We start from the raw sequence: 12,176 nt of genomic DNA, 5'->3' as shown, positions 1-12,176 counted from the left end.
TAGCTACAGTTAAGTGGGTGCTGGAGCATCAACAGTGAAAGATGATTAACATACTGAAACCACCTTTCAGCCTCACAGTTGGGGAATACAAGAGGAGTGACAAGGATTGTGACAAACTGGAAAGCCTGTGCCCCTCTAAAGAAGGAAGCTACCGCCCAGCCAGTTGTTGCCATGTGAAAATTTGGGTGATGTTGCCACATCTTTGGATTTTCCAAAATTTGAATTTTTATGTGAAATGTACCAATTTTTAAATGTGGCAATTAATTCAGTTTTTAAAAAAACCCAAAACCTTGTAGGCCAAACTCAACTCTTCTGTGAGCCTCCAGGGTACAGCTTTCCTGTAGACTTACTGCCCCACGGCCAGGTCAGGCTTTTGCAGCCCTGGGAGGGCAGAAGAGAGCCTTGAGGGCCGGATCTGCCCACAAGCCTCTCTGATCCCAAGTCGGCCTCCTTCTCACCTGTCCCTCAGAGCAAAGGGGAGAGTGGGGATGTCTGGGAACGAATGTGATTGTGCAGTGGAGGCTCTGCCCAACTCTACCCCATCTGTCCAGCCTAGGGATTAATCCAGAAACAGATGGAAGAGGCAGAAGGATGACTTCATTCCACACACTGAGCACCTACTACCTGCCATTACTGTTCTAGGTGCAGTGGAGACAGCAGTGATTACAAGAAGCCAGGCCCCTGCCCTGATGGAGCAGATCTTAACCCCTGTGTGTGCGGGAGGGGAAGGCAGTGCCAGAGGTGATGCGTACTTCGGAGAAACAGAGCAGGGGAAGGGGGGCCAGGAGGAGCAAAGGCCCTGAGGCTTGACTGAGGTGTCAAAGGTGACAGAAGCCAAGGATAAGATGGAGATATGCCTGCTAGGGAAGGTGGAAGGAGACAGCTCTGATAAGGAGCAGAGGCAGGGCCAGCAGGGCCTCTTCTGCTGGTCACACTCTCTAAACCGCATATGTAGGCCCAGAGGAGTTGCCTCCCCTTAGCAATTTCTGACAGTTTGTTCCTCCCCTCACTCCCTCACATCTCTGGACAGATAGCCCTTTTCACATTCTCTTTGTGAATGTGATTTGTAATTCCTTTGTGTTTATCACACACACACAAACACACACAATCAAACCTCTTGAGTTCTCGAGGGTAGAGAGCCCAATTTTTGTTCAGCTCTGAGGTCTCCCTGCCGTTATGTTCCCCACAGTGCCCAGAAATAATAGGCTTCCATATACCAATGTGTTAAACTGAAATAATGGCATGGCTTAAGCACGTTCCCTCACTTCTCACACCTTAGTTTCCTCTCCTGTAAAATGGGGATAATCATTGATTGTGATGAGGAGGAAAAGAGAAAAAGGCTATAAAAATTGGGGGCCTAGATAACCTGGACTTGAGGCCACCAGGGTTTTTCTCTTGCTCTGAGTTGGGTGCCCCTGGAGCTACTGGGAAACGTTCTTGCCCTCCTCCCTCCTGCCACCACGGGGCCTCAGTTTCCTCCTCTGAGGGGAGCTAACTGGGGAAGAGGGGCCAGCACACACTTCCCAGTGAGGCTGGGGCTAGGGACACAGGGCTGCCACAAATCTCTCGTGGCTGCGCTGGTCCCCTCAGCCCAAATGCTTGTTGCTGTGACTTCTTATTTCACCTAAGCCATTTTTGGTCTGTAGGATGTTCCGTCTCCAGGTCTGTCCTGCCAGCCCTGGCTCCCACCCCATAATCCAGGCATCCAGGACCCATGCCTGGGTCTGAGTCCCAACAAAGGCAGGCCCCGGAGACCAGCAGCCAACAAATCTGAGATAGGGCTTTCTGGGAGCGGCAGGCGGAGCCCCTGTGAAATGGAGGGTGGCCATAAATCCGGAGCCCCTCACTGGTATCTGGGTTCCCCCGAGAACTGGCTTCCACTGGAGACGGAGAGAGGGGCGTCGTCTCAGCCACCTCCCTGCTTCCAGTCCTCTTTTTCTCCCAGGCTGTGGGAGGCAAAGGGTTAAATCCCATAGAGCTGATGCTCTGACTCCAGGCTAGAGGGGCCCGGGAAGCTGGGGTCACTTCCTGCTCCGTCCCAGTCACCCTGAACTGGTCCCCGGGTCCTCAGCCTGGGATCACCCCTTGAGAAGGACCCCAGAGTCCTCGGCATCTAGCCCGCCCCCCCGAGGCAGGGCATTCAAGGGGTTAAGTCCCCTGGGGCTGGATTCTGCCTTCCGGCCTTTCCCAGACCCCAGAGCCGTGAGTTGGGGGCGCCTGGGTTCCCGGGGGGTTGGCCCGGAGGGCCCGGGACGGCCGCCGGGGAACAATGGGGCGCGAGAGGCAGGGGCCGGGCGCGGGACTGAGCCCCCTCCCCCGCCCCCGGGCCGCCCGGGTTAGGGGTGGGGGCCGGGAAGGGGCCGTGAGGGCCGAGGATTCTGGGAAGAGCGCGAGGGTCTGGCTGTGGGGGAGGGGAGGGCGTGAGCATTCTGGGAAGAGGGAATTCGGCCTGGCGGGCCGGGCCGGGGGCCGGGGCGCCGCGGGAGAGCCGGGAATCCTGGGTGCCCCGGGCAGGGGAGGGGAGGATGCCAGGCTCGGGGTTGGGAGCCAGAAGGAGGGTCGTGGGGACCGGCTGGAGCAGAAGTCCAGGGTCCGGGCTGGTGTGGGCGTCGGGGGGCCGGGGCCAGGGTGGCTGTATTCCCGCGGCTGCCTCCATGTCAGGGTCACCCTGGGCCGCTCTCCACACCTCTCTGTGAGGCAGCCTCCTCTCCTTCCCTCCCTCCCTCCCTCCGCAGTGGGGCTGGCCTGAGGTCGAGGCCGCTGCAGGCCCAAGCACTTCTTGCCTCCCTCCTTCTCCCCACTTTGATACTCCATGTCGGCCTTGTCATTAACCCCTTCCCTTCTACCCTGGATCGCTGAGTTTGAATTTCTCGAGAGACGATCATGGTACATAAATTCTTACCTGTCCTCAGCAAACAGAGCAGGCCTCTTCAACATAGTCAGGCAGCCCCCAGCTTGGCAGAAGTCCCTGCTTCCACCTTCCCAAAGACACTTACAGATGGGGGTGGGGGATTCTCATAGCCTAAGGAGCTGCGGAGATGAAGAAGTTCATTTACTTCCTAACATCTAAGCCCTCTCTCTCCTACTGCTGTTTGGCAGGCTTCAGCTAGCTCCTGCTTCACTTTGGTCACCACCCTGCTGCCTTCTCACAAGTCCTTGCACCGCCGCCCCCATACACACAGTGGTCATCCCACATGGCCACTCAAAGCCCAGGCCCTCCCCAGGGTCTCTCTGGGGAGTTCTCCTCCTAGCACTTAACTCCTGTGGCCCTGTTCCCTCATCATGGAATCATATGACTGTCTCTGGAGTGACAGCTGCCTGTGTTTTACTCTGAACTCCTGCTCCTCTGCTGCCATCCCCTTTAAAGGCATTGGACCAAACAGGTTTTCTAGGAGCAAGGGGCATCTCATTCATTGATTTTTCGTTCATTCAAAATTTATTGAGCACCTATTACGTGTTAGGGATGGGATACAGCAGTAACGAAAGAGAAGATGGATTAGAGGAAGGGGTACCAGGATGGGAGTGGTAGTGGAAGCCTTCAGCGGGGAGTACTCTGTTTCGAGTTCACAGCTACAGATTGTCAGGATCCAACCCCTCCTTTTACAGCCAGGGAAACCTCTTGATCCCAGGAATTTCTCCATCCCGTTCCCATGGCCAGCAGGCTCTGTCTGAGCTTCTTTCCCCAGCTGCCCACGTTTATGAGTTTCACATGACTTTCAAGGTCACTTCCCTCTCTTAGAGGCTGCGACAAGCCAGACACAGAGCCTTGCATATCTGGTCTTAGCTCTGCCACTTCCCAGCCTGTGACCTTGGAGAAATCTCCCTGGGCATTGATTTCCTAATCTGGAAAATGGACAGCCTGATTCCTGGGTCTCCTCATAGGACTGTAGGGAGGATGGGGTGCGACAATGAGGACAGCACAGTGGGCACTGTGTCAGCTGCCAGGTGGTCTCCACACACTCATCCCGCCTCTCTTTTCCTTTCCAATTCCCTCTCAAGGTAGTTCCTGCAGAAGCCCCCGATGGCTTTAAACTGCCCCCTCTCCCTACCTCTGGCCCGAGCTTCGACCTTCTTTCTGTGCTTGGATAACGGGAAAGTGCCCCAGTCTTTTGGAGGGCCCTGTCCCCTCAGGGAAATCAGGGTGGTTACTTTCTTTTTTTAACTCTTTAAGTGTTCCAGGCAGTCTTGGTTGTCTATGGGGCTCATAAGGAAAGTTTATTGGTCCCAATTAGCAGCCCCATTAAGGAGGAAAATTAGAGTCTTTAATGAACTTCCTCTGATTAGCAAAATAACAGGTTTCCCAGCCTCTGGGCATCAGAGGGGTAGGGTGAGAGCCTGCTTCCCCTGTGGGTGTGAGATAATACCTCTCCAGCCCCCAGTGTGGGTTCAAAGGGTTATGACTGATGAGCTTTTAATTACACTCTTAAATTCACCTACTTGCTTAGTTGTGATCTTAAGATCTGGAGCAGGAATCTGGCCTGCGGGGGTGGGGTGGGGGGAGGGGTGTGGGCGCGGTGAGAACTGATGCCCAGAAAAATGGGGAGGTAGGAGACTGCAGTTCAGATCAGGAGAAATAGGGGCTGGGGGGTGGGCAGGTGGGGGAGTGGGGCTGGGGGAGTAAAGGAAGGCGGGAGGTCAGCTCCCATGGTGTGCTCTCTCCCCTCCCCTCCCCTCCCCAGGGTCCCTGGAGCACTGGGCAGTCCTGAGTTCTGGGATGGAGCCCGAGGCAGCGCTGTGGGGCCCTGATCTGCAGGGTCCTGAGCTGAGCCCCGACGATGCTCATCGAGGTGAGGGACACAAGAAGGGACTGCGGTCCTGACAAGACAGTAGCCCCAGTTCAGGGAGGGGCGCAGACTCTGGGGGAAACCCAGGGGAGGGAAGTGATGCTCGGCCCGTGTTCTGAAAGGAAATGGGGGCTGGAGACTCCCTTTCTCTCTGTAGGTGCCGACAGTGGGAACGAAGAGGAGAGCCCTCAGCAGGAAAGTTCTGGGGAGGAGGTCATCTTGGGAGATCCAGCTCAGAGTCCAGAATTCAAGGACCCACCAGAGATGCCCCTGGAGACACCCTCCCAGGATCCCTCAGTCCCCCAGGACCCCCCGGCCCCGCTGGGTCACTCCAACCCCTCAGACCACCAGACCCCTCTGGACCCCCCAACCCCCGAGGTAGTCCCGACCCCGTCTGACTGGACCAAGGCCTGTGAGGCCAGTTGGCAGTGGGGGACTCTGACCACCTGGAACAGCCCCCCGGTGGTCCCGGCCAACGAGCCCAGCCTGCGGGAGCTGGTGCAAGGCCGCCCTTCCGGGGCCGAGAAGCCCTACATCTGCAACGAGTGCGGCAAGAGCTTCAGCCAGTGGTCCAAGCTGCTGCGGCACCAGCGCATCCACACAGGCGAGCGGCCCAACACCTGCTCCGAGTGCGGCAAGAGCTTCACGCAGAGCTCACACCTGGTGCAGCACCAGCGCACGCACACGGGCGAGAAGCCCTACAAGTGCCCCGACTGCGGCAAGTGCTTCAGCTGGAGCTCCAACCTGGTGCAGCACCAGCGCACGCACACGGGCGAGAAGCCCTACAAGTGCACCGAGTGCGAGAAGGCCTTCACCCAGAGCACCAACCTCATCAAGCACCAGCGCTCTCACACGGGCGAGAAGCCGTACAAGTGCGGCGAGTGCCGGCGGGCTTTCTACCGCAGCTCGGACCTCATCCAGCACCAGGCCACCCACACGGGCGAGAAGCCCTACAAGTGCCCCGAGTGCGGCAAGCGCTTCGGCCAGAACCACAACCTCCTCAAGCACCAGAAGATCCACGCCGGCGAGAAGCCGTACCGCTGCACCGAGTGTGGCAAGAGCTTCATCCAGAGCTCGGAGCTGACCCAGCACCAGCGCACGCACACCGGAGAGAAGCCCTACGAGTGCCTGGAGTGCGGCAAGAGCTTCGGCCACAGCTCCACCCTCATCAAGCACCAGCGGACTCACCTGCGCGAGGACCCGTTCAAGTGCCCGGTGTGCGGCAAGACCTTCACGCTGAGCGCCACGCTGCTGCGGCACCAGCGCACACACACGGGCGAGCGGCCCTACAAGTGCCCCGAGTGCGGCAAAAGCTTCAGCGTCAGCTCCAACCTCATCAATCACCAGCGCATCCACCGCGGCGAGCGGCCCTACATCTGTGCCGACTGCGGCAAGAGCTTCATCATGAGCTCCACCCTTATCCGCCACCAGCGCATCCACACCGGGGAGAAGCCCTACAAGTGCTCCGATTGCGGCAAGAGCTTCATCCGCAGCTCCCACCTCATCCAGCACCGGCGCACGCACACGGGCGAGAAGCCCTACAAGTGCCCCGAGTGCGGCAAGAGCTTCAGCCAGAGCTCGAACCTCATTACGCACGTGCGCACCCACATGGATGAGAACCTCTTCGTGTGCTCCGACTGCGGGAAGGCCTTTTTGGAGGCGCACGAGCTGGAGCAGCATCGAGTGATCCATGAAAGGGGCAAGACCCCCGCCCGAAGAGCTCAGGGAGACAGCCTCCTGGGGCTCGGGGACCCTGCCCTGCTGACCCCACCCCCTGGAGCCAAACCACACAAGTGTCTCGTCTGCGGAAAGGGGTTCAATGACGAGGGCATTTTCATGCAGCATCAGAGGATCCATATTGGAGAAAACCCCTACAAAAATTCAGATGGCCTCCCTGCACACTCCGCCCCCAAGCCGCCTCAGTTTCGACCCCCCAGGCTCCCTTTTGGAGGAAATTCCTATCCAGGTGCGGCGGAGGGCAGAGCTGACCCCCCAGGACAGCCCTTTAAAATGCCTGATGGGCAGGAGAGCTTCAGCCAAAGGCTGGGTCTGCTGTCCTCCAAGTCCTACATCTGTTCCCACTGTGGAGAAAGCTTTTTGGATCGCGCTGTCCTCCTTCAACATCAGCTCACCCACGGCAACGAAAAGCCCTTTCTCTTTCCTGATTATAGGATTGGCCTAGGGGAAGGGGCAGGGCCCAGTCCCTTCCTAAGTGGAAAGCCCTTTAAATGCCCCGAATGCAAAAAAAGCTTTGGCCTCAGCTCCGAGCTGCTGCTGCACCAGAAAGTCCACGCCGGCGGGAAACCCCAGAAGAGTCCGGAGCTGGGGAAGAGCTCTTCGGTCCTCCTGGAGCACCTCAGGAGCCCACTGGGGGCCAGACCCTACAGCTGCTCAGATTGTGGGGCCTCCTTCCTCGATCGCCTAGCCCTCATCCGGCACCAGGAGACCCATACCCAAGAAAAGTCCCCCAAACCTGAGGACCCCCACCCAGAGCCAGCCACCCTGTCCACAGGCCAGGAAAATGAGGAGGAAGCCCCCATCCCCACAGAGAGCAGCAGCCACGGGGAAGGGGGAAGCCCCAAAACCCTTTTGGAAGAAAAGCCCTATTTGTGCCCCGAGTGTGGAGACGGCTTCACAGAAGTCGCAGCCCTCCTCCTCCATAGGAGCTGCCACCCAGGGGTCACCCTGTGAAATGGGTCTGGAGACCAGGGGCCTCTCTTCCCTGAGAGGAACACTGGATCTCCCCAAAAATTATGTGGGGAAAGGAGGAAAACTCTTTCAGATTGTAGCGAGGCACAGGATAAAGAATGGTGGGTAAAAATAGTGCTTTTACATCAGTGATGAGAAACCCTTTAAAATTGTTGGTGGGAACCACTTATAAGGCAGTAGAGAAAAACTGTTGGGTTAGAAACCCTATAAATACGTAGGAAAAAAAAGCCCTTTAAGTCTGTAGCAGAAAAACCCTATAAACCATAGTGGATAAAAGCCCTATTAATTGTAGGAAGAGGTCCCAATATGTCTCTAGACAACTCTATAAAACTGTATTGAAATCCTTGTGAAACTATAGAGTCAGGGAAGTGCAGGGAATATGACAATGGCGTTGACTTGGGAGGAGTGACCCTTAGAAGGTGTAGAAGAACCTCCCATGAACTTGCTCCTCCCACGAACTTGCATTCTCTCCCCTTGGAGTATGGGAGGGAACCTCTCTCCCAGAGCCGTGGACAATTACACTGAGGAAACTGCTCGTCTGGGGAGGAGCGCGGGAATGGGGTGGAACCAGAAAAGGAAGAAAACAGAGGAGACAAATAAGTGATGAGGAGCCCTCAGATCCACAGAGGAGAAATGACCCAGGAACCAGGAAAAGAAGGTGTAGCTCAGGACACTGGGGGTTCCTTGGGGTACGAGGGCAGCCTTAGATGATTGTGTGTGTGAAAGGAAGAGGCCCATGGAATTCCTGATCAGAAAGAACCCAAAAATGGGGAAGGAAAAAAAAATCCAGCCTTTTTAAAGGCTGAAGTTTGGGGTGCATAAAAGCTTTAAGTATAAGGAGACCACAAAAATTAGGGAGGAAGAGTAGGGGGTTGGTTATAGTGCTTTGAGGAAAGCAGACCAAGGTGGAGAAACTGTTCCGATGGAACCCAACAAACTCCAGGCTGCCCAGTCTTCCCTGTCTCCAAGAGCTTGTTAAACTACAAGTACAAGCAGATCCCAGCTCAGGCCATGAGGGTTCCCCCCACCCCCAAAGCAGGCAGGACTCCCCTCTCCCCAGCCCAGCTGGGGACGTCTACTCTCAGAGGCCTCCAGGGATGGAGGGTCCCTCCTGCCACGTTCTCAGGTCTCACTGTCAGGAGGCTTCTCCTGAAATCTAACTGCCACCAGTCCTGCTGCAGTGGCAGCCCATTTCCTCAGATTCTGTCCTCAGTCAGAGAGGGAGAACCGCTGCTAGTCGACCTCCAAAGAATAAAGCCCTTCAGAGACTCAAGGCCTGTGTGTGCTTAAATCCTCCCCAGACTTCTCCAAGTCAAGAGAGCTATGTGTGGGCTCTCTGTGGCAACGAGGGACAGCAAGTTGACAGAATAGAGAGCTTTGATTAGCCAGCAACCTGATTTTAAACCTCACTCTTTCATCTGAGCTGTTAGCAAGGCTGCTAGCAGGACAAGCCAGCCTGCACACTGTGATGGGTGTCCAAACGCCCCACAGACTGGACCGTGGGTCCCTGAAGAGTATGGAGACCTGACCACCTGACCACCTCACCCTGGTACCTGGAGCCCTGTGAGGTTGGTAACAACCCAGCCCGACTGTGGGCTTGCAAAGGGACAGATTCCACCCACTTGGCTCCTTTCCTCCTTAGCCAGAAACCTTCAGAGGGAAATGGAAGGATGAGAAACACACTCCCTGGCCAGGCTTGTCTCCAGTCCTCACACACCACACACAGTGACATACTTTCATTAACCCAGCCAAACCCGCTCACATGACTGGGAGTGTGTGGCAGGGGAAACAGACTGTTTTCTTCTAAAATGGTTGGAGAGAGAAAACTCCTGAAACATCTGTAACAAGAACCCCATCCCCTAACCCTAGAGACCCTTAAAGAAGGAGAGGACTCCGTCCAGTGCTGGGTTCAATGGAAGTGCCCACTGACCCCGCGCTGGCCCCTGTAACGCACTGTGGTCCTGAAGTAAGAGGACTGAGATGCCAGGTGAGGAGTCACATCCCTGGAGAGGGTGACCCAGCTTCCTACAAACTTGTGGAAGAGACCTCTGATTCCACTACCTAAAAGTTCAAAAGGTGAAAGTCCTTCACCCTTTGTCTATCCTGTTCCCAAAGGGATGACCCTCAAATTCAAAGATCGAAGTCATAGAACGCTGTAGGAGGAAGAAGTGAGGCCTGCTGGGGAGAAGGAAAAGGCAGGCCTTGGATGACTACGGGGAGACCCTTGTTAACATCTGCATAAAGCCCCGCCCCACCCAAGTGCCAGGTCAGAGAGCACCACCAAGAGGGGAGAAGAAGGCTGCCTGCCTCTACTGACAGCATGGACCAAGGGGGTGTCCCTCTGAGACTGAGGAAGAGGAGACGATTCTCCAAGCAGGTTTTTTTCCCTGTAAGATGGCAGCAGAAAGAAACTTCAGTTGTAGAGACAAACCCCTTGTAAAGCTAGAAGCAGATCCTCTCAGAAACAGGTCTGAGGAATCTGTCTCCAGAAGGGTCCTGGAGAGCCCTTGGGGCTCCAGGGTCAGTCCAGGGGAAGATGGTCAGTGTGGTCAAAGGCCGACTGAAGGCCAACCGAGGACTAGGGTGTAGCATACGTAGTAGGACGCTCGCATGTTGTAGGGTGAGGGCCAGAGGTCTTGGCTCCGGTACTGAATGGATGATGTGGACACGATTAGTTGGGGTCTGGGGTTTCATAGCAAGAAAGGGGGCAGAGTCAGAGAACTTTGGGGTGTCACCTGTTCTCTGTTGCCCACCTCCCCAAACTCTTTTAGCTGGGTACTTTCCTCCCAGAGCAAGCTACATCTTGGGAGGAACTAAACAGGGAACAGGCTGGGGGAGGTGGCAGTGTCGAGTCCCTCTGACCAGCTCAGGCCAAGGCCCAGGGGTCGTGGCACTTTCCCACCAGAACTGGGTCTGGAAGGCAGAGCGTAGCCAAACCCTCTCGTTCAACTCCACGCAAGCCTGACTCTTAAGAAGGGCCCTCGTGGAGGAGTGCGACACAGGGTCACAGCGTCATTGGTGAAAGCAGAGGGGAGAACAGAAACTGATCTGAGCTTAGGCTGAAACTTGAAACTGCTATGGATATGGAGGTCAGAAGGGAGCATGGGCATGAATCCTGAATGGTGGGGCAACTCGAAACCATCACAACCAAGAGGTGGGTTCCATGGCACCCGCCCCTCAGGTGAGCAGTCCCGACTCCTTTGCCCCCGTGAGGGAAGCCCCACTCACCTGACTTGTCCCCCCTGGAGTGAAGAGAGGCCCCACTTTTGAGTGTTGTGTGTCAATAACAGTGTTGTGTCACTGGTGGTCATGTTGAATAGTTGAAGAGAATAAAGGGAATAAGATTTCCCAGGTGGTTTCTGTCTTCTCTTTCAAGCCTAGAGCAAGCTGAGAGAGCCCGTCCTCTCCCAGGGCAGCTTCCATGTGTAACCTCAAAATCTCAGCCCAGCCCCAGGCCGCCCTTGCAGCCCTCTTCCCAGAGGCCTAAAATCCCCATCCAGAGCTTGCTGGTGGGAGCCTGAGGGTTTATGGAGTTTTAGAATCTGCTCCCTTGGGAGACAGGGGCAGAAATGTGTTGAGAAGGTGGCAGAGCCAAGCAGCACGACATGCCGACTTCTGGGTGGCAGCCTGGTGACTCGCACTCGCTGGCTCGGGTCCAGCTGTGCTGCCCCAGGGAGGCCTCTTGGGCCCCAACACCTGCACCCTCCCCAGATGGCCACAAGGCAAAGTGCCTAAGATTCTAGTTCCAGAAGCCGGCAGCCACCTCCCCTGGTTCGTCTGGGTCCTGGCCCTGGCCCAGCTCTTCCTCTGGACCAGAGCCTCCTAGCCCCCGAGGAGAGGTGGGTGGTGACCTGGCTCGTCATCTCACTCTCAGGATGTAGCCCGTGAGCCCCCAACGTGTGGAGAGGCTGAGGCTAACAGGAGGCAGCCATTTGCCTAAGATGCAAGGGAAACCAGAATGGCCAGGAGCAAGCTCTGCACCCAACCAAGCCTCTCCTCCCCCACCGCTGGGCCTGCCTGGGCCTGGCCTGGGCTCCACACTGTCTGGGCCAGGCAGGGGTTGCTCCGCTGAATCCGCCTTGCAGGCTTGCCTCAGCGCTATCTCCTGAACCTAGACCTGGCCATGGCCCCTGAGTGGCTGCTTGAGGTCAATACTTGCTCTAACCTGTTGCCTGCCTCTGCCGCAGTCTGCCGGGGGCCCCTGCCCCAGCCAGGAAGCTGTCTCCCCACCTTCCCTGTGCTTCTCTGACCCAGACTCCCAAGGCTGACTCAATTGTCTCTCCTTCCCCTTTTCCATCTGGAAAGCAAGGGGTGGGGGACGGTGGGGAAGGGGGGAAGAGAGGAGGGAATTGCGTTTCACGTAGAAGCAAGTAAAGAAGGCTATTCTATATTCCCTGGGGACACTGAGGTACCTCAGCACAGGAGGATCCTCAGCAAAGTGAGGGGACTACAGGGGAAGAACAGACACTGGAGCACATTGGTTCATACTTAGCAGAAGGGGCTGTGTATCCAGACGTGGTACCTGCCACAGCAGAGGGTCAGGAAACTGGCAGAGGAAGTGACCTGAAGGTTGAGGGCTGCAGGAACAGGAAATAGTAAGTGTAGGGGCCAGGGGTGTGGTGGGGGATAGAAGGTGCATAACAGTTAGGTGTAGGCTTAGAGCATAGTGGAGTAGAAACTGAG

The 12,176-nt window shown here is 56.4% G+C and overlaps 1 protein-coding gene across 2 annotated transcripts; it reads left to right on the top strand.

Annotated features, from left to right (window-relative positions):
* Positions 1-1,923: 1,923 nt before the first annotated feature.
* On the top strand, positions 1,924-11,141 carry ZNF629 (zinc finger protein 629). 2 transcript variants are annotated; one of them, XM_079945140.1, is made up of 3 exons: positions 1,924-2,202; positions 4,680-4,787; positions 4,942-11,141. In XM_079945140.1, the coding sequence occupies exons 2-3, from the start codon at positions 4,715-4,717 to the stop codon at positions 7,473-7,475; spliced, it is 2,607 nt and encodes an 868-aa protein (XP_079801266.1). In that variant the 5' UTR covers positions 1,924-2,202; positions 4,680-4,714; the 3' UTR covers positions 7,476-11,141. The 2 variants fall into 2 exon arrangements, with proteins under 2 accessions (XP_079801266.1, XP_079801267.1); XM_079945141.1 differs by lacking the exon at positions 4,680-4,787.
* Positions 11,142-12,176: the final 1,035 nt, after the last annotated feature.

This window comes from Stenella coeruleoalba, assembly GCF_951394435.1.
Source record: "Stenella coeruleoalba genome assembly, chromosome: 15".
NCBI classification, from domain to species: domain Eukaryota; kingdom Metazoa; phylum Chordata; class Mammalia; order Artiodactyla; family Delphinidae; genus Stenella; species Stenella coeruleoalba.
This window is presented reverse-complemented; position numbering and strand designations above follow the sequence as displayed.